At 37.5% G+C, this 20,819-nt stretch overlaps 1 protein-coding gene across 1 annotated transcript in view; it reads left to right on the top strand.

Annotated features, from left to right (window-relative positions):
* The window catches only part of CUBN (cubilin), a 304,926-nt gene that overhangs the window by 82,249 nt on the left and 201,858 nt on the right, over positions 1 to 20,819 (top strand). The window contains exons 23-27 of the mRNA XM_054503528.2: positions 44 to 233; positions 1,548 to 1,708; positions 2,450 to 2,631; positions 3,748 to 3,904; positions 6,494 to 6,681. Of these exons, the coding sequence (XP_054359503.2) occupies positions 44 to 233; positions 1,548 to 1,708; positions 2,450 to 2,631; positions 3,748 to 3,904; positions 6,494 to 6,681 (878 nt within the window). The remainder of the gene's footprint in view (positions 1 to 43; positions 234 to 1,547; positions 1,709 to 2,449; positions 2,632 to 3,747; positions 3,905 to 6,493; positions 6,682 to 20,819) is intronic.

Below are 20,819 nucleotides of genomic sequence, written 5' to 3'. Positions count from 1 at the left end.
AATATTTTCTATTTTCTCTCTTATGGTCTGTTTCTGTTCACAGCATGTTTGCAAGACTACACAGATGATTTGGGGACATTTACTTCTCCAAACTTCCCCAATAATTACCCCAACAACTGGGAATGCATTTATAGGATCACAGTGAGAACTGGCCAACTGATTGCAGTGCACTTCACAAACTTCTCCTTGGAGGAAGCCATTGGAAACTATTATACAGATTTTCTGGAAATCAGGTCAGCATTTTTATTTATTTCATTATAATCTTTTCATAATTTATTCTCATTAATAATCTTTCCTAGGAAGATTAAGGAAAAAAAGTATGGAAATTCTCTGCAAAGCTCCCTGCTGTGCACTTTCTTGCAAGAAATAAAGTTTGTCATTTGGAGCCTGACTTAGGAGACATACAGGAATTACATAAGATTCTGTGGTTATTTTGAAGTGATTATTTTATTGGAAATACTTGAAAATAAACTCCAGATTTTATGTGGGCAAAGAAACAGATGTGCTACTACTCTGAAATGACATAACTTGCTACTGTTGAATACCTACTTTAATTATGTAAAATCGATGTAAATTTTAGGCTGTTTGCTGTTCATTTAATCTAATTATATTATAAAATGATGGCAGGATAGCAATCTTAAAGTTTTCATGTTCAGGTAATAAAAGTCTAGGCTTGTGAATTTCAATACAAGGCATTATTCTTTCATTATCATCACTCTGAAAGAATGTGTTTAAAAATTTATGTTTGCAGTAAAAGTAAGTTAACTTATATGTTACTATCTCTCCATGGCACTACTTTGAGTCAAATTAGGCTAATCATTCTGGTGGGCGTCTATATCAAATATTTCATTTGGGATTTTAAATCTGGAATCTTATGTATTATAATAAGTGTTATTCTATAATATAAAGTAAGGTATTAAAATAATAAATCATAATTGGACCCTATCATGCTAAAATGACATAATTTTCTTAATTTACAGCAGTTACTCACTGGACTTTGTTGTTGAATAAATCCCTTTTTTTGTTGTTTGTTTGAAAAAAGCTGCAGATTATAAACTAGATTTAAGGCCCCAAAAGTTTTTAGGAAAATGCTATTTCCAGAATTTTGCTAAATATATCAAATACGATATATTACATTTCAAAAATTTCCAAATCAGAAGGAAAACATTGAAAGATTCTCTGTAAAATACAGCAGTATGTTTATATTGTTAATAGTATAGTTTCTTTATCGTGTTTTCTCTGACACATTTGCCAGAGGCTTTATTTGAAAGGGTGAAGATTAAACACATTCTCTCAGTTTGTGATTGGTTATATAAAACACCATGCCAACCATGAATGAAGGTTATTCTTTGTTAAGTCATTCAAATACGATTTTAAAAAATTTAAAAGTTAAAATTGTGTTTTTTAGAGTAAGTGTAGTGTTTGAGAGAAATTACTTCATCCAATAAACTGCTAATGTTTGCAATCCCAAAGTTCAAATTATGTTAAATGTTTACACAGTAATATTGTCAGTAACCCAATAAATTTTAATTTCTGTATTCTGCCAGAGATGGAGGCTATGAAAAATCACCAGTGCTGGGAATATTCTATGGCTCAAATCTACCCCCAACAATCATCTCTCATAGTAACAAACTATGGTTAAAATTTAAGAGTGACCAAATAGACACAAGGTCTGGATTCTCAGCTTACTGGGATGGGTCATCAACAGGTAAACAGCAAAGAGCTGTCTTTGACTGGAGAAGCCAATCTGATTGGTTTCTGGATTCTGGAATTGTCATGCTCTGTCCATCACTCGTCCCTGTTTGCCCAGCTGTATTTAAACTTCAATATTGCAAATAATTTTAAATTAACAGCAGCCATTCCTTTTTAACAGACAAAGGGAGAAAGTTCTAGTTTCTTTTTACCAATAAATAAGAATCCTGGTTAGAATAAGGAAATTGCATTAATGGAAATTGGGGCTGGGTGCTGTGGCTCACTCCTGTACTCACAAACACTTTGGGAGGCCGAGGCAGGGGAATCACCTGAGGTCAGGAGTTGGAAACCAGCCTGGCCAATATAGTCTCTACTAAACATAGTCTCTACTGGCCAACCCCGTCTCTACTAAAAATACAAAAATTAGCCGGACGTGGTGGCTGGTGCCTATAGTCTCAGCTACTAGGGAGGCTGAGGCAGGAGATTCGATTGAACCTAGGAGGTGGAAATTGCAGTGAGCCAAGATCATGCCACTGCACTCCAGCCTGGGTGACCAAGTGAGACTCCATCTCAAAAAAAAAAAAAAAAAGAAAAAAATAGAAATTGGGTTTGTAGGCTAACTACTCTTTCGTGATGCCATTTTGCTGTGCAATTTGATTTAAAGGCTAGTAGAGTGGCACCCGTTTAATGCAGACAAAAAGATTCAATTTCCCCAGAAGGAAAAGGGTGTGTGTCATTCCATTTCTTTCTCCTCTAGGTTGCGGGGGTAATCTCACCACTTCAAGCGGCACGTTCATATCTCCCAACTACCCGATGCCCTATTACCACAGCTCTGAATGCTACTGGTGGTTGAAATCTAGCCGCGGCAGCGCATTTGAACTGGAATTCAAAGAATTTCACTTGGAGCATCATCCAAACTGCACTTTAGATTACCTGGCTGTATGTATAACGTTTCCGTTGTATCGTTCCCTGCTCCCATCTCACCCAACACACAATGCACTTATTTTTATTTTCAAGATTCAGGAAAGGGGAGTGTCTAAACCAAACATCCATATAAAAATTCAAACAAAATAAAAACATAAAAGAAATTTGGTGAAAATGACTATCTTCGAAGTACTGAATGGCTTGATACACTAAGTGTTTAAAATATATTGATGATAGACTATTAAGATATGGTGAAAATCTCCTGAAAGGGATTACAGGATTTATTATAATCATTATTTATGTTATTTCCACATACGCATTGAAAAAATCACAATTTAGAAGACAGTTTTGGCTAAGTAGAGAAGATAATTTGAGTCATTCAACTAGGACTTTTCACGGTACAACAATTCACCATTGTTCATTTGTTAAAAATCTAAATAAAAATGTATTGAAGTGTCATGAATCATAAACTATGGAATCAAAGAACAAGGAGGACAATTGACATCAGCTATGGCATTACAATATGTATTGGGCTTTCATTTTCAATCTTCAGCCTTCAGCATAAGCTCACATGCTTATTAATGCTGCACGTGTCCACAGCTTAATTGCCTGAGTTTATGGCCTGAATTTATAAATACCTAAATATAATTTGTAAGGTTATTTTATTTCATGGCTATTCTTTTGTGATGTCATATATATAACAAAAAATATATATTTATTATATATAAAGATAGATTTATTTTATATATATTTATGTTTACATATAAATATTTCATACATATATAAATATATGTATTTAATACATATATGTATTTAATACATATATAAATATACGTATTTAATACATATATAAATATGTATTAATACATATATAAATTTATGTATTTAATACAAATATAAATATATATTTAATACATATATACAAATATATGTATTAAATAAATTTATTTTAGAAATATATTATATAATTAATATTTATAATATTTTATATATAATTACATATAATATATTTATTTATAATATATATACATAGTAAATATATATTTTTTCTTCCTCACTTCTTCTGGATTATAGTCCTTTACATAATGTTTATAGTCTCAACCATCTAACATTCAAAATGTTTTCTTAAAGGTGTATGATGGCCCAAGTAGCAACTCTCATCTGCTAACTCAGCTTTGTGGGGATGAGACACCCCCTCTTATTCGTTCTAGTGGAGACAGCATGTTTATAAAACTGAGGACAGATGAAGGTCAGCAAGGACGTGGCTTCGAGGCTGAATACCGGCAGAGTAAGTGTGAATACCGGCAGAGTAAGTGTGAATACCGGCAGAGTAAGTGTGAATACCGGCAGAGTAAGTATGTATACTGGCTGTTCAGTGCCTAGAGTGGGCCTTCAAATTCTTGAAACAAACTGAAATAAGTGTAACGCATTGGTGTGAGCAATTGAACTTCATCTTAGTTTCTTCTATGAATAGTTTAATTCCATTTAAGGGAGAAATACTTACGTATTAAATTTAATCTCATATAACTAAAACATCTGGCAAACTATAGAAACTTAGAAGAGTATTTAATATGCTGAGAGAGTTGCAATTCAGCGAAAGATCAGTGTAACAGACTAATGACTAATAGCTTTTCATTTGCCTCACACATTGCAATCTTGCAGTGTACCTTATAGTATTCCAATGTACATAGTATTCTATCACACTAGTCTCTACCTTAAAAGGTACCTTAATTTTATTAAGGAAAGCTGTGGTCCATGTGAGTCATGCATGGAATAAGCATGTTCTTTACAGTAGAAAAATCTGGCCATTGTACAGATGCCATTTTAAATCTACTTTTCCCATATAGCAACATGGTGGATTTAAAGGAACATTGAGCAAAATGTCAAGGGGCCTGGGGTTTGTTCTGGCTCCTAACCTTTGAGAAAGTCACTTTTCCTTGTGGTCCCACGGTTTCTTCTTTTAGAAAAGGAGATTAAATTAGATGGTCTCTAAACCTGCCTTCTAGCTCTAGAATTAAATGCTTTTTGAAGTTAGTTCCAAAATGGACATTCAAGAAAACAATATTTTCTTGAATTTGTTATTTGATAGAGACTTTTACTTTATCAAAGTAAAGTCTAGGTTTTGGAAACATAATTCTACTGAATCAAAATTTATCCATAATTTTACACAATTGTCTTTTCCCACAGAATCAAAATGTATCCATAATTTTATGTAATTATCTGAAAATGGAATTAGAAGTCACAAATTATTAACTGAATACACAATATCCCTTGAATTAACTGAAAGAGTAATAACATTTAACCTTGATTATGTATGAATTTTAAGACTCACATTGATTTACATCTGAGGATTAGGCTGAATCCTAGATAGTTTTGAATATTGAGTTTTAATATATAGCTTTGTTCTTCAGAAATGTATCACTAGTATATAAAAAGGTCTCCTAAGTTCTATCAGAGATACATCTGTTTGACTATATAATCATTTCTCTAATTTTATTACTGCTGTGCTAATCTATTTCTGGTTATAATCAGATTGTTTAAGGGTTTCTTTTTTTTCTTTTTATTTCTGAGATATTTTATTTTTCTCTCATAATTTCAGAATCCTGAAAGTGTAAATGAGTGAACATAAGAGGCAAAATCAGAGCAAACTAGTGAGATTATCTGTAAAATTTGCCATGGGAAATTGGAGATTTACAAATAGTGTAAGGTCTGAGTGCTGAGAGTGGCCCGTGTGGTTTACTGGAATGTATTTTCCTGGGCCCTGTGTTGCCCCTAGTCATCGAGGCACGTGATACCTATCTGCCTAATAGGTGTACCTTCTCACAGGCTTCTAAAACAATAAGATTATTCTTTAAAAATCCTTTATGGACAAAACTGTGACCTAAAGATTTTCAAACAGAATGGGTTTAAGTATTCTCCCTGCTCCAACAAAGCAATATTTTGAAGAGCCACAAATGTACACTTTTTTAAACCAAAGTTATAAATGATGTTCTACCCACCTTCAGAAAGCATACTGTAGTAGGAATACATCTATGAATCACACTTTCAGAGACAGCTCATTCCATATAATGTTTATTTCCCATTCTGTTTTATTGCACATCATAGAGATAATATATTCCTTGTTTAAGTCATTAGGATTGGCTGAATTGGGCACCCAGGATTAGACATACTTAGAGGTATCTGGTTTGGTTTTGTTGAAAGCTCAGCTCAAGAAAATGCCACCATTGGACTGAAGACTTTTTTTTCTTTAAATTCACATTTTCATTTCTTCTTTAAATCCTTTATACTCTGTCTATTCGCTTGGTACTTCCTGATGACTAACCAGAGGAAGAACGGAGTCTTTATTGTGAATTTCACGCAGACTTTTGAATGTTCAACAAAGCCATGTTGTTACTAGTTTTTAGCATTCACATAGGATTTTGAGTTTTTAAACTGTTGAATTTAAAAGTCAGAATTTCTGTCCCTTCTGAATGTTAACATTAAAAAAACAGCAGCACAGAACATTGAATGCGCTTCTCTAACAAACAAATCAGACTGATCCCTGAATATAACCAAGTTATTCTGCTCTCCACAAATTCAAGGGAATCTGATGCCTATTTTAACATGACTATTTAATTTTCATGACTCTTTAGTATGAATTCACTTCAGTATGATTTCACATTTCTTCTAAATGGAAAACCTTTCACTATGAAAATACTGCACCAAATATATATGTGTGTGTGTCTCTGTGTGTGTATATATACACACACATATATACACATCGTGTGTGTGTGTGTACACACACAGATGATTTTTATTTTTTTTTAAAGGGAAATCTCATCTTGGAGCAATTATAAAGTATATAATAGTGGTTCTTAACAGTCATTTTTTTTTCCAGCATGTGAGAATGTGGTAATAGTCAATCAAACCTATGGCATCTTAGAGAGTATAGGGTATCCAAATCCTTATTCTGAAAATCAGCATTGCAACTGGACCATCCGGGCAACAACAGGCAACACTGTGAACTACACATTTTTAGCATTCGACTTGGAACATCATATAAACTGCTCCAGAGATTATTTAGAGGTATGTATTATAAAGCTTAATTGATCACTGCATTTTCAGATCAAGGGAGACAAGTCAAGTTAGAATCCATCATGCTTTTTAGAATCAAATCCCTAACTCTGCCCCATGCATCTATAACACACCAACCACCCATGGTATTTGAACAGGTATATTTCATATTTAATGTATTAAATTGTGAATACAGAGAACTATCTATGTTTTTAGGTTTCAGTGTAACTTCTGGACTCGTTGACCTCATATTACTTAACTTACATGGAAGGAGAGTAATAACCTCTATTTTTTGTTGATTGTTTTTGTTTGTTCTCTGTGTATAAGAGATCAGAAAATGTTTGGGTATCTTGGATTTATTTAAGATGTCATTTGCCTAGTATGAGGTATCATGGTTTTAATTGTTGTTTTTATTTTTAAATGTAAGTTCATTTCAGTGTATTTTTATTTTTGTAAAATTGAAGTTTCAATTGTTATAATCATGTCCACTAGTAACATTTATTCAACTGTCTGTATGCAATTTTAGGCAATAAATTTTGCTTAAATATTAGGCAACCTTGAATATAAGGTAATCTGCTATTTTTGCAATAAGAAATTTTATCTTAAAAAGCTTTTTGATAACTTGCATAAGTAACTTTTAGGGCTGTAAATTGGGAGGTTATTTTGGTATCTACATTTCGTCATCAGTAAAATCACTTTTTGAGTCATCTAACACATTATCTTTATTTCTGTCTATATTGTTAATATATAATACTTCAAAAAATCCACATATAATGTTTTCACTAGATACCCTTTCTGAAGCGATAAGTACTTGCTCTGACAATAGGACATTTTTTTCCACCTGTCCACCTGCCTGCAGCCTAGTGACTTAAGGTAGTTGTTTTTAAGGTGGTCAGTGATTTTTAGAAGTCTTACTTGCAAAGACTTCAACATCCATTGCTTGCAACTCTGGGGTCATATTCCCAGGAAAAAATGTTATTCTTGTAAAATGTTCTTAATTGTGTTTTTACAAGTTCTATAGGAAAACTAGCATTGGTTGAGGTTGTTTGAGGTTAACATATATTTTCCAAATAGCACTTTTGTTTATGAAAACAAAGAGTGACAACAAAGCATTCTGCACTTTGAGAGACTCTGTGAGGTCCTAACTATAAGTAGATTCCCTTGTTTTTCAGAGAGAATTTTTTGGGAAAAAATTTTGCCTTATATTTACAAAAGTACAATATTATAGAAATATTAGCCATAGTGTTTACCCATTAGAAAGTTTTGTTTACCAGTATTCTAAGAAAATATGACACAATATGAAACAAACTTACAAGCACGTACTTGGCAATGGTTTTAAAGTCCATCTTCCTTGACCTGGAGTTCAACTGGTCTTCACAAGCTTAATGATACCAGGCTGGTATCTTGATGATAGAATAGGCATCCATTTCTTCACATGGTGAGACCTTGTTCATGTTTTAGAAAAAGCAGAAAAGTTGCTTTCAAAGCCCTTTGTTTATACCGTGAACACAGCAGTTGGTCATACCTCTTTTTACCAGTTAGGACTATCCTGATTCCCTACTGGACTGTGGGCTTCTCAAAGGTCTGTGCTGTCTCCTACTAACTTTGTAACCCAGACACTTATTATACAGGTGGGACATTATAGGAGTTCAATAAGTTCAAGTTGAATTGAATATCACAGCCATATTTTAGAGTCAGTCTAATGATAACTACTAATGAATGGGAAAGATTGAATTCCAAACTGGCGTTTTTGTATGACCTCCTACACATTCAGTGCAATCCTACAAATTGGAGCACAAACCAAAATAGAACTCATGACCTTGCCGAGCGTTGCACGTGTAACAGTGTGCTTGGCAGCATAATCATTATTTGGTAAAGCATAATGGAGAAAGCTACAGAAAGGAGGATGCTTTTGATTGCGCTTTAAAGGAGGCTTTGGCAGAAAGAGGGCGGAGGAAAAGAGATGAAACATTTCCAGGACCTGAACTCCACTTCTTTGGATTCATTTGAGGATGGAATGGTAACAAAAAGGTGTTTTAAAATTCAAATTAAAAAATGCTTTTTCCGGCAACTGCAGAGTAGCTCATTAGAGCCCCTTATGGATGACGTGTCTGTCATGTTATGATCATGCCATTTCTCTTGTGCAACATTGACGGTGAAAGAGCAAAAATACAAAATGAGAACCAGAAGTTCAGAAAGGCCTTCCAAAAAACGGCACTGTTGCCAGAGGGAGGAGATTGTTTTCCATCTCTGTGAGCCAAGAGGCCAGACCAGAGCAATAGCTGCAATAGCTGGTCTATGATGGAAATTTTAACACAAAAACAACCATTTACAGAGAGAAAACTCACAAACACAGAAATCTAGCTTCCATTATTTTAATCGCTTCTGAGTTTTTCAACTGACTTCCCCAAATCCCTATTGGACGCCTGTTACTAGAGACAGAATTTAGTTATTCTGAATTAATAAAATGAAAACTATAAAAAGACTTCATTATGTGCTGATCAGACACTATCCCGCCTTGATGAGAAGTATGGGTTGGTAAAGATCCCATTGGAAACCAAATCCATCCTTTATTATTTCACCCTCTGGGCAAAACAAAATGTTTCAGATCTGGAAATAAAGTATGCAGTGGGAGAAGGGACCATTTGCTTAAAGGAGTAAGAGCGTTTGCCCATGCAAACATGGGGAATCAACCTGAAGAGTTCTGGCTGTATTTTACAACTTGATTTCAGTCTTCCATTTTTATTTTGAGTCTGAATCTCCATGCAGAAGAGGAGATTTCAAACGCGTGATTGAATATAGAAATGGAAATGATAGATTTGGGAGAAATCAACACGGAGATGTATAGGAAGCCCAGGGTATTTGTTAAGTCAACAGGGAGCATGTGTGTAGTGAGAAGAGGAAGTAGGAACACTAAGAGGTGATTGTGGCTGGGCGTGGTGGCTCACACCTATAGTCCCAGCTACTCAGGAAGCTGAGGCAGGAGAATCACTTGAACCCGGGAGGCGGAGTTTGCAGTGAGCTGGGATCGCACCATTGCACTCCAGCCTGGGTGACAGAGTGAGACCCTGTCTCAAAAAAAAAAAAAAAAAAAAAAGAGGTGATTCTGTCATGGGAGCCAAGGGAAGAGCAGTTGAGAGAGGTCGTGGTTCAGAAGGGTCCCTTGGAGATCAGTGTGACTCTGGTCAGAGCAGTGTTTGTGGGGTGGCGAGAGCAGGAACCAGACAGTGTAAAGAGGTACAAAGAGGAGAGTTAGTGTAGACTGAAGTCTAGGTCCCTGAATTCTGAGGCTGTCTATAACAAACCAGAGTAGGTGATGGCTTCTTTTCTCCAATCCTTATCCTTCGTTTCCCTAACTGGTCCTCATCTAGTTCCCGTGTGTGGGACACACTCCTTTGCATGTTCTCTTGTATGTCAGTGCCTCTTTAAACGTGGCCCCAGAATTGGATGCAACAGTTCAACTAAACCTGGCTAGGCCCAAGTAGGTTAGAACTATATTATCCAGTTCATATATTTCTGGTGTTGTATGCTGAAGTTAAATGGGGTTTATTGTAGCTAAGTCATAATATTGGCCTATATCAAGATTTATAATCTCCATATCACTTTTACATGAATTATTATGACTTTATAGATGTAGTTTATATGATTTTAAAAAATCTAAACAGAGATATTTTTCTTAATAAGTCAGATTTGATTTTGACTGAAAATCCCAACACATCATGACCTCCCTAAATCTTCATTCATTGCTTTTCAGAGCATTATTCATTTGCATATAGACTCACTGGCCACTGACCTAGTACTTCTTCAAAAATAATTGATAAAATGTCAAACAAGATTGCGTCTATTTCAAATACTCTTAAACGATTAGTTCTTTTGGTTAAAATTGATCTATTATTAAGTGCTTTTGGAATAGCACTATTCAAACCACTAGATAATAAAAGCTAATATTTATTCAGCATGTATTATTTGCCAGGTAATTCTCACAGCAACCCTGTATTGTAAGAAATATTATCCCCGTTCGTTAGGTGAGAAAAATGAGGCAGATATAGGTTGTTCATATTCAGAAAGATTAAAAGTGTCAAGGCAGGCTTTCTAGCAGGCACTGTGACTCCACACCAGTGCTCTCAGCCATTACACCACATACCCCGGGAGCACTCTCACAGCTTCCTGTCACCCTCACAGGGATCATGGGGAAGTGTTCCCGCAGCCCCCAAGTCTACCATTCTATTGACACTGTCGCAAAGAGAAATCAGTGTTTTGCATGACTCCATAGATAAGCAGGTGTCATTTATTATAATCACCTCTTTCTTTGCTTCATGTTGACAAATTATTTTTACTGTCTAGTTTAGAATTTTTCCAAAAATTACTGTTACTCTTACTGATCTACAAGATTCTAGAATGAATCTTTCCCCATCTTGGAAGCTGGAACGTTTTCCCTTCAGCCCCCTGGCAGCCCTGCTGGTTCTCCTTGACTGGGCTTGCACTCTTGGTGGCGGCACTGAAACACAATCTGAGCCACATGAAGAGATCAGATGCGTGTGACAGGCTGCTTACTTTGAGAAGGCTCACACCTCCCCACACACAGGAGAGGCTGAGAAGCCGGGAGAAAGTGGGAAGCCAAGACAGTGAGGCGGATTCTCCACTCCCACTTCCTAAGGCTCTGCTACTGCTCCCTGACCGGATTCCCATCCATTCCCATCTCTCTTCCCAAAGGCTTCCTCTGAGCTTCAGCAACCTCAGAATTTTAGCTTCAACAACATGACCACCCCAGCCTTGACCCTACAGGATCATTTACCTCAAGTGCTTACATACAACCAGACTTTCCCTTGGTGACAAATCCCCAGCACAGGGAGCTCATGTGTTTAAGCTCGACAGCAAATGCATGGGTCTAACCTGCCTATGGACAGTACCCATTAGGGCAGTGTAGCCAAGCCCTCTCGCCAGTGATGTTCACAGATTATGTTCTGGGCAGAAGCAGAACTCGTGAGCAGGGGCATAGATTCTGCAGGAATGCTAAAACTTTTTTTTTAATTTAACTTTCATGTTCAGGGTATGTGCACTACCCTAATAGTAGTACACATACCCTGAACTTATTTATTATGTAGGTAAACTTGTGTCATGGGTGTTTGTTGCACAGATCATTTCATCATCTAGGTATTAAGCCTAGTTCTCATTATTTTTTTGGATCCTCTCTCTCCTCCCACCCTCCACCCTCAGGTAGGCCCCAGTGCGTGCTGTTTCCCTGTCATGTGTCTATGTGTTCTCAGCACTTAGCTCCCACATATAAGTGAGAACATGCAGTACTTGGTTTTCTGTTTCCTGCATTAGTTTGCTAAGGAAAATGGCCTCCAGCTTCATTCACATTCTTGCAAAGGACCTGATCTTGCTCTTTTTTATGGCTGCGTCAAAAACATTAACCATGAACTAAGCACCCATGAATTCACCAAGATTAGAAAATCAGCTCTGTAATGACTATACCTTTCAGTGCTGTGGAACATAATTCCCTTAAGCCTGGAAATTTCATTGAAATGAGTTGACTCTTTTATCTTCTAAACTGGAATTCCATGTCTCTTCTTCCAGTGTCAAAATCAAACTAGGCATATTTCTACCTCCTCTTCATTGACATCACACTCTCTTCTGAAAGCATCCATCCCATCCATGTTTCCATCTTTCATTTGCCCTAGTCACAGACTTAAAATTAGACATTTTTTCTAATGTTCAATGATATTTTTCTGTGCCATTTCCCAAAGTTTAGCTAGTTCATATGTGTACCCATAAAATGATCAGAATGTTCCATGGAGCCTCTTGGGTTTCTGCTTAGATTGATTTCTTTAGAGGGTTCTCCTTTTTTGCACCCCCCAAAATTATTTCTGATTTTGTAGTGAGAATTTAGTTTTTCAGAATTTGCCAATTTTCTAGAATTTTCTTTCCTTTTCAATTGCTTTTTCATTTGTTTATTTTTTTAATCCATAGGTTTATATCTTGTTTTGAAGTTTGAATCCCCAAAACCTTAGTCTGGTTAAGTGGTCAGCCATCACGGGCTCTAAGTTAAGGCAAGGCGATCACTGTCTCCTAATGTTTTGGTCACTTCCATATTAACAACCAATTCTTTGCTAGCCAGAGTTAGTCCAGAGTTGTACTTGTCTCCTTTATATGAGGAAAGCATATAAAGAATTCAACAAATGCTATATTTTTGGGGGAACAAGACATCTCATAGGTGTCGAGATGGTTGAAACAGTCTCCCTGTCACCACTCCTGTAGATCTCTTTTGGTACATTAGTGTTAATAGATTTCCTTTTCAAAAGATTGCAGTCTCTACTGAAAAGAAGCTGAGGTGGGAGGATAAAGTCCTTATAACTGGCTACCAAATCTGGCTGCATTCCAGAATCATCTGGGGATCTTGTTAGAAAAATTTATTCCTAGTCCTCATCCCAGACTTAATCAAATCCTTGAGGATTCCCCAAGAGCAAGCTTTGCACAAGCCCCTGGTCCAGCACTTGAGACCACCGTTCATAGCCCACTTCCACCAAGATAGCCTGTTTTATCCTCACTTCAATGCTCTCTCCTGGGAAGGGAAAAGTATCTTAATAGGTGTCTTGTTAACATACATTTGCCTGCTATTAAATGTTACTTTCCAATGAGGACTTACTCTTCCATTGCTATGGCTGAGTTATGTATTTTATCTCACCAAGGCCTGGTCATACTGTTGATATTATGTTTACCTCATTATATTAAAAATGTCAGATTCACTTTACAGTTTTTGTATTCTGATTCTAAACTTTCTCCCCCTTTTCCTTATCGGGCACCTTGACCACTATCATCTTCCATTAAATCATTTTCTTATTCCTTCCCCTTTTCCACTAAAGTCCATTTCAAGTCCTCGTGATAGTGTGGGGGACTTCAATCAAAGGCATTTCCCTCCAGTCTGTATAACATACATTTCATCTCTTGCCAAATCCTTGCTGATGTCATCCTGTTCACCCCAGATGCTTATATCACAGTTTGTTGCACTCCCGTATCCTCCTTTCGGTTGCAAAATAATGCATTCCAAGTGGAAGAATGGATAAAAAACATCACCAGTATCCCTGAATCTTGCAGTTTCACATCCATATTCTCCATGTCTATAGCCTAAACAATATATTCTATATACCATGACTGAGAAACATCGGGCTCATGGGATATTGTCCATACTTAAAGTGATGCTAGCTGTTATGGAGAACTCATACATTCTCAGATGCTTACTGCAACACAAGGTTATTTCTAATCACATCAGAGTCAAAGGCAGGTGTTCCTGGCTTCCATGTGGTAGTTCATGAAACCAAAGGAAGGGGAAGTCAATTTGCGGAAGCCACATAACTGTCTCTGCCACAAATGTTGATAGATGTTTCACAAATAGAGACCTATATTCTAATAAATCTGGGATATGCCAAATTAAAACACAATTAAGCAGGGTTTGTTGTTTTGTTTTGTGTTTGCTGTGGTATTTCCTCAGGCTGTCACTACCCTAAATATGCATTCTTCATTCCTTTCTCCATGCATCCAGTCAGTAGGATATATTTTAGACACTTAGGCTATGGACATGTTACTGTTTTATCATCAGTTTTCCTTGTCATGATGGAGGAAACACACCTTAATCAATTTATCACACAATAAAAATTTAACCACAGGCAGTGTTAAGTGCTGGGAGGGAAAGTTATAGTATATCCAGAAGGCATGAGATGGGAACTGAGCTCCTTTGTGGGTCAGGAAAGGCCTCCCTGAGGATGAATAACACACCAGGTGCCAGGAGGCTTGAGATGTGAGGGACTGGAAGGAGAGCAGTGTGAGGCTGTCAGGTGGACAGGGACCTAGCCTGCAGAGCAGGGTGGGCACGTTAAGAGTTTCAGAGACCTCCCGGAGAGCAGCAGGAGGTCCTTCAAGGACGTTGTCAGATCTGCACTTTTGAAACAATCACTCTGGCTACCAGAATAAACTGGAGGGAGGTAAGAGTAACAGTGGAGACCCAGTAAGGGGATTGCTGTAGGCCAAGGGAGAGAGAGCTCCAGGTTTTCACCATTGCTGGGGAGGAAGCATGTGATCGAAGGATTTCAGAGCACTTAGGAGGTACAATTGACAGAGATGGATGAACAACAGGTTGAAGGAAAGGGAGACATCAGAATATAGCCTGATAGATAGAACTGCATGCAGGGACAACCACCAGGGGAGATTAGTCCCAAAGAGATTATCCTTGCCCAGAAGTCTGATTAATGAACATCTATTGGACATTTGTATTCCATAGAACATACTCAGGAAAACATTATTCTAGAGATATTTTCCCAGTTTATTTCATTTCCCCCCATACAAACAAGCAAACTTTGAAGTTCATGAGGCATTAGAGAGTTATTCGCATCTCAGATGTTTATTTTGAGAATTACAGTAATATTTGTCATTAATGGAATGCCCATCATGTGCTAGACACTATTACCAATACTTTGATAGATATAATTGTCTATCCTTATAATAGTCCAGTAACTGAATATAATTATGCTCACAGGAGAACAGGGATTGAGATGGGGAACCATACTCAGTGCAGGAAGTGTCATCACTACAGGAAGTGATGAAATTATGTTCACACTCAGTGCTGCATGAATACAGTGTGGGCTCTGGAGTCCACCTGGTTCCAAAGCTCTTTACCAGCTGTGATCTTGGGCAAGGAATTTAACGTCTGGCTGCTTTGGTTCTCTCGTGTGTGAAATGAAGATAGTAATCCCCACACCTGGAAAATATTGAGTCCTCAGGAAATGCTTATTACTCCCCTCCACACCCCTTCTGGAGAGAGCCCAGCTCCTGCCTGGTCATTCAGCTTCTTCCTGGGACACTTCAGGAAATGGTTTCTCACCCTTACACCAGCCGACCTCCACATCTTGGAAATGCCATCTCCATTCCTTGTGCCCTGCCAGTTAGGAGTGGTGGCTCCTCCCTAGCGAGGTCTGTCTTTCTCTCCGGGCAGAGTTCACATTTTGTTTTCTTTCTCTTCCGAGTTCCCTAACTCGATTCATGGACTCCTCCATAAGGGCTTTGCTTTCTCTCTGTGCTCTCAGAATCTGTTTAAAGGCAAATTTCCTCTGTCCTTGTAAAGACCTTGCATCCGCTCTAATAAGTGAAGCGTAAATCAATGTTTGTGTTTGCAGTGCACATCACTGCTGGTCACATGACGGCATAACAGATTCCAAACAGGTGCCAGGGATGGTTCTTCAATTTCCAAATTGCTTGGTATAAGGTAAACGCCAGTCTTTAGCTCCCTATTGAAAACAACTCCAGGCACTGTGCTTTCTATTGTTCTAGAGGGGAGTCACTGGAATTAGAACTGCCTCAGCCAGCACTCTTCTATCTGCTGACTACCATGGGATGCTAATGACAAAGATATAGTAAGTCCTCTAGCACTCATTCGCAAGAGAATGTCTTCTAGGCACCCAGACACATGATAGAATGTGCTAAGTTGGTAGTGTCTGTACCTGCTTCAGAGTGAAGCAGGTAACTTCAGAATGAAGTTTAAACCCAAACTCCACTACTTAGTAGCTAGGTGACCTCGGGCAAGTTCCTTAGTGTCTATGTGCCTCACTTTCCCCTTCTGTAAAACAGAGTAATAAGAGTCAATGAGTCCATATATGTAAAGAGCCAAAACAAAGTCTGGCACATAGCGAACACATCTATAAATGTTCACTGTTATTATTTGCACTGATGCTGTTGTAAGAGAAACACCTCAGTAAGGTGTAGAGAAATTCACAAATAGAGAGCCTTCAGTTCTTTAGGCTGAGATATAATTAATGATTCATTTCTCAAGACATTTAATTTTCCCCTTGTTTTCTGCCGGCAGCCTGCATGGTTAACGCATTTTGACACTTCTCACTAAGGATAAATGACAAATGGTAAATCCAATAATTTTTGTCCACTTATTTTACTCAAAGCTCCATTAAGAAAAATAATGAAAAAAATTTTAATTTCAGTGACTAACAGGAGTGTTCGTATTGTCCCTATCATTTTAAAAATTGTTTTGGTTACTCTCTATTATTACAGAGAATAAAGACTTGCTGTATCCTGGAGTTTAACAACTCTTATTTTATTTTAGAGACAGAGTCTTACTCTGTCGCCCAGGCTGGAGTGCAGTGGCGTAATCTTGGCTCACTGCAACCTCTGCCTCCCAGGTTCCAATGATTCTCCTACCTCAGCCTCCCGAGTAGCTGGGACCACAGGCACCCACCACCACGCCTGGCTAATTTTTGTATTTTTAGTAGAAATGGGGTTTCACCATGTTGGTCAGGCTGGTCTCGAACTCCCGACCTCAGGTGATCCACCCACCTCGGCTTCCCAAAGTGCAGGGATTACAGGCATGAGCCACCAAGCCCGACCAACAATGCTTATTCTTAAGAAAAGAATTGCCACTGAAGGAAATAGGAAAAATTCTTTTTGAGTAGTTGATGCCTTTCAAAGTATTAAATTACTAAACCTCTACCTACCTCAGTTTCCAGAACTCTAAAATGGAGATAACAATACTACCTTCATTACATAGCTGCTAGGAGTTTTAACTTAGAATAATGACCAGCATGGAATAAGTGCTAATACATATTATCTATGGTTATTTTAACATAAACATAGTCTCATGGATTATTTTTTGTGCTCTGAAGCAGGAGACCCCAATCTTTTTGGCATCAGGGACCGTTTTTATGGAAGACAGTTTTTCCACAGACCAGGGGTGGGGTGGGAGGGTGGTTTTGGGATGATTCAAGTGCATTGTATTTATTGTGCATTTTATTTCCATTATTCGTACATTGTAATATATAATGAAATAATTATACAAGTCACCATCATGTAGAATCACTGGGAGCCCTGAGCTTGGTTTCCTGCATTAGACAGTACCATTGGGGGGTGTTGGGAAACAATGACAGATCATCAGGCATTAGACTCTCATAAGGAGCACACAACCTAGATCCCTCGCATGTGCAGTTCACAATAGGGCTCGTGCTCCTATGAGAGTTTAATGCCAGCAGTACTGGTCTGGGGATTGGGGCCCTTGCTCTATAGCATTTTGTGGGAAATAAATCTGTGGTTTTCAGAGCAGTCTTCCCAATTGTAATTAACATCAATTGGCCCCACTGTGTTGAAAGCAGTGCTGCTTCTCCTGCCTCCCAGTTTTCCTACAAAAGCCAATGGGACTGTAGATAAAATCCTGTTTTCCAGTTGGCGAGATGCAGAGAAGCAGATGAGATTTTGTCTGAGCAGCGGTGGATCCGAGCCGACTTTGATTATGGCTCTACCGCCAACGCTTCCTGGGCAGATGAGTCATGCTTCCTGGAACTGTCTGTCAGAGGAAGTTTGCTTCTGGCACTTTTGCATTTTGCTTAGAGCTTAGAGATAAGCTATTATAATTCTAAGTTCAGCTGCTATTTAAAAACATGCATAAAAGCTGGGAAGAGTTTACCAAACATTTCAATTTATATCTTGATACCAGATATGAGTCCAGCACCATATTAAGCATGATACCTAGATTCAAAAAAAGTTTAGAATGAACTATATCCGTTAGTTAGTGAAGCCAGATGCTTTATAGTGTCATTGAGTTTAGCATGAGGCATTTTAGAAGAAATTTTAGTTTTAAGATGGCCTGAGTAAAATGTGATTTTTTAATTATAAAAAATTGAAAGAAGAAATGTTATTTCAGTGTGATCAGAATCCCTTTCCTTAAAAAGAAATTCTGATCTTTTCTGACCATCTTTCACAATGAAGGATTTTCATATGATTGCATTAATTTGCAGCAGTTAATGAACCAAATGTTCCAACCTTCAAAAGAGCCTCTGCTCTCAGATTCAAAAGAAACTCTGCGTGTTTCCTCTCTTCAAACATGAAGGACAGAATTAGGATGAATAATAATCAAACCTAAAATAATTTCTGAACTACTCTGAAGCAGTAAAAATTCCATTAGATGCTCAGAACTTGAATTGCCCTATGCACACTGTCTTTGCTGGTTGACCTCAGGTTGCTCTGCTCCTCAGACTGGCCAAAGGCAGGGCGACCGAAAGGTCTCTTCCACTATCAGACAGGCTCATGGTATGAATAAGCATGCATTGAGCAAAATGCTAAATTTTAAACACTGGTAATCACAGTTGTGGATTTCAGCTAACTATATTGACTTTCTACTTTTTAAAATGGGAAAGATTTCCAATTGCAACATTACAGAATTTTGTTTAAACATATCTTTACCCTGCAGTTCCTACATTGGCTCTTTATTTATTTATTTATTTATTATGTTTTCTTTCTTTATTTTTTTTGAGACAGAGTCTCAGTCTGTTGCCCAGGCTTGAGTGCAGTGTTGCGTTCTCAGTTCACTGCAAGCTCCGCCTCCCAGATTCAAGCCCTTCTCCTCCCTCAGCCTCCTGAGTAGCTGGGATTACATGCGCCCACCACCACGCCTGGCTAATTTTTGTATTTTTAGTAGATACAGGGTTTCGCCTTGATGGCCAGTGTGGTCTCGGGCTTCTGGCCTCACATGATCCACCCACCTTGGCCTCCCAAAGTTCTGGGATTACAGGCGTGAACCACCGCACCCGGCAGGCTCCTTATTTAATAGACTTTCTTTTCCTGCTCTCACTGTCTTCAGGGAGATCCCGGATGGCTGTCCTCCGGCTTCTTCCAGCTCAAAGGCCTATGATTTCACATTGTTCTACGAACCAGGTTCTTCTCTGTTCCTGAGACCATCTGCAGCGGGTGGCGAGAATTTTAAGAGGCATAATAATAATAATAATAATAAATGTTTAGTGTTTTACTGTAGCAGGACAATTGGCAGAGGGAAGGCCGAGGTTTATGGAATTAAATTTTCATGTATACACAGGAGAGTATGCTTAGCTTTCAAAGCATTTCACTTACCACTAGGGAGGGATTTAGGAGCCCTTGCTCCATCAGTGACTATCGAAACTTATGTTTACATGAAGCCGTCAGTCCCTGAACATCTGAAGACATTATTATTTTTAAAATTTTTAATTTTTGTGGGTAATTAATAGGTGTATATATTATGGGGTACATGGTGTGTTTTGATACAGGCATGCAATGCATAATAGTCACATCATGGGAATAAAGAAATATTTTTTTATAAATAGCCTAATTAATAATAAAAATCTAGTTATGATAAAAGGAAGCATTATAGGCAAAATATGATTTTAAATTAATGCTGGAGCAGATTACCTTACATGGTAACATTTCAGTGGATTAATTTTTACATATAACCTTGAGATACATAAGAAAAGATTATGGAGATAGACAATATAATATTTTTAGTAGGCCAGGTGTTTATTTGACAGTCTAAAAGGGTATGAAATTCTGAGATTGGAGAAGCATTACTAATGCATATCTCTACTGCCATGTCAATAGGTCCCCAAAGATATTGCTTTACAAACAAATTTATCAGATCACAAAGGAATTTATAGTCATTATAGGAAATTGGGAAAATGTAGAAAAAGCTAGATTAAAAAATCCTAAATTATATCACTATTACTAATATTTGGTGGTATTGATTTCCTGTCATCGCTCCTTGTATATTTATTTTATTTTAATATGCGAAGGAGATTATTCAGTACATACTAACCCATAATGATTTTTTTCACCTAACAATAGCTTGTGACTATTTCCGCATGTTATTTATTGTGTCATTTTCAACATTGCACATTCCATCATCACAATACAGCCACCAATTCCTGTTGTGAAACACTTAGAATCTTTTCAAATCTTCACCATTATAAACAGTTCTGAGATAAGTATCTTTGTAGTTAAATGTTTTCCCATATCCATGATTAGACAATGATTTAAAAAATAAAAAGACCCAAATTGTGGCTTCTAATAGGAGTAATATATAGAAAGCAAAAATAAAAATGTAAATTCACTAGTAAAAGCAGACAGCAACTAGCTACCACATAGAAAGGAAACACTGGTTTTTGTGTGAGACAGACCTGTAACTCAGGGTGACACCAGGTAACTCAAAATGTGGTCTTTTGATGGGTTTTTTGCTCTCATGCAAAGCCCGACATTATGAGTAATTGTTACTTTTAGATGATATTTCATATTTCCTGTGCCACCCTGTCAGCACATGGCAAGGAGGCTTTTTCTGTGCCTATGGCAGGGAGCGT

This window comes from Pongo pygmaeus, chromosome 8 (genome assembly GCF_028885625.2).
Source record: "Pongo pygmaeus isolate AG05252 chromosome 8, NHGRI_mPonPyg2-v2.0_pri, whole genome shotgun sequence".
Taxonomy (NCBI): Eukaryota; Metazoa; Chordata; class Mammalia; order Primates; family Hominidae; genus Pongo; species Pongo pygmaeus.
The sequence above is the reverse complement of the archived record's forward strand: the minus strand, read 5'-3'. Positions and strand labels throughout refer to the sequence as shown.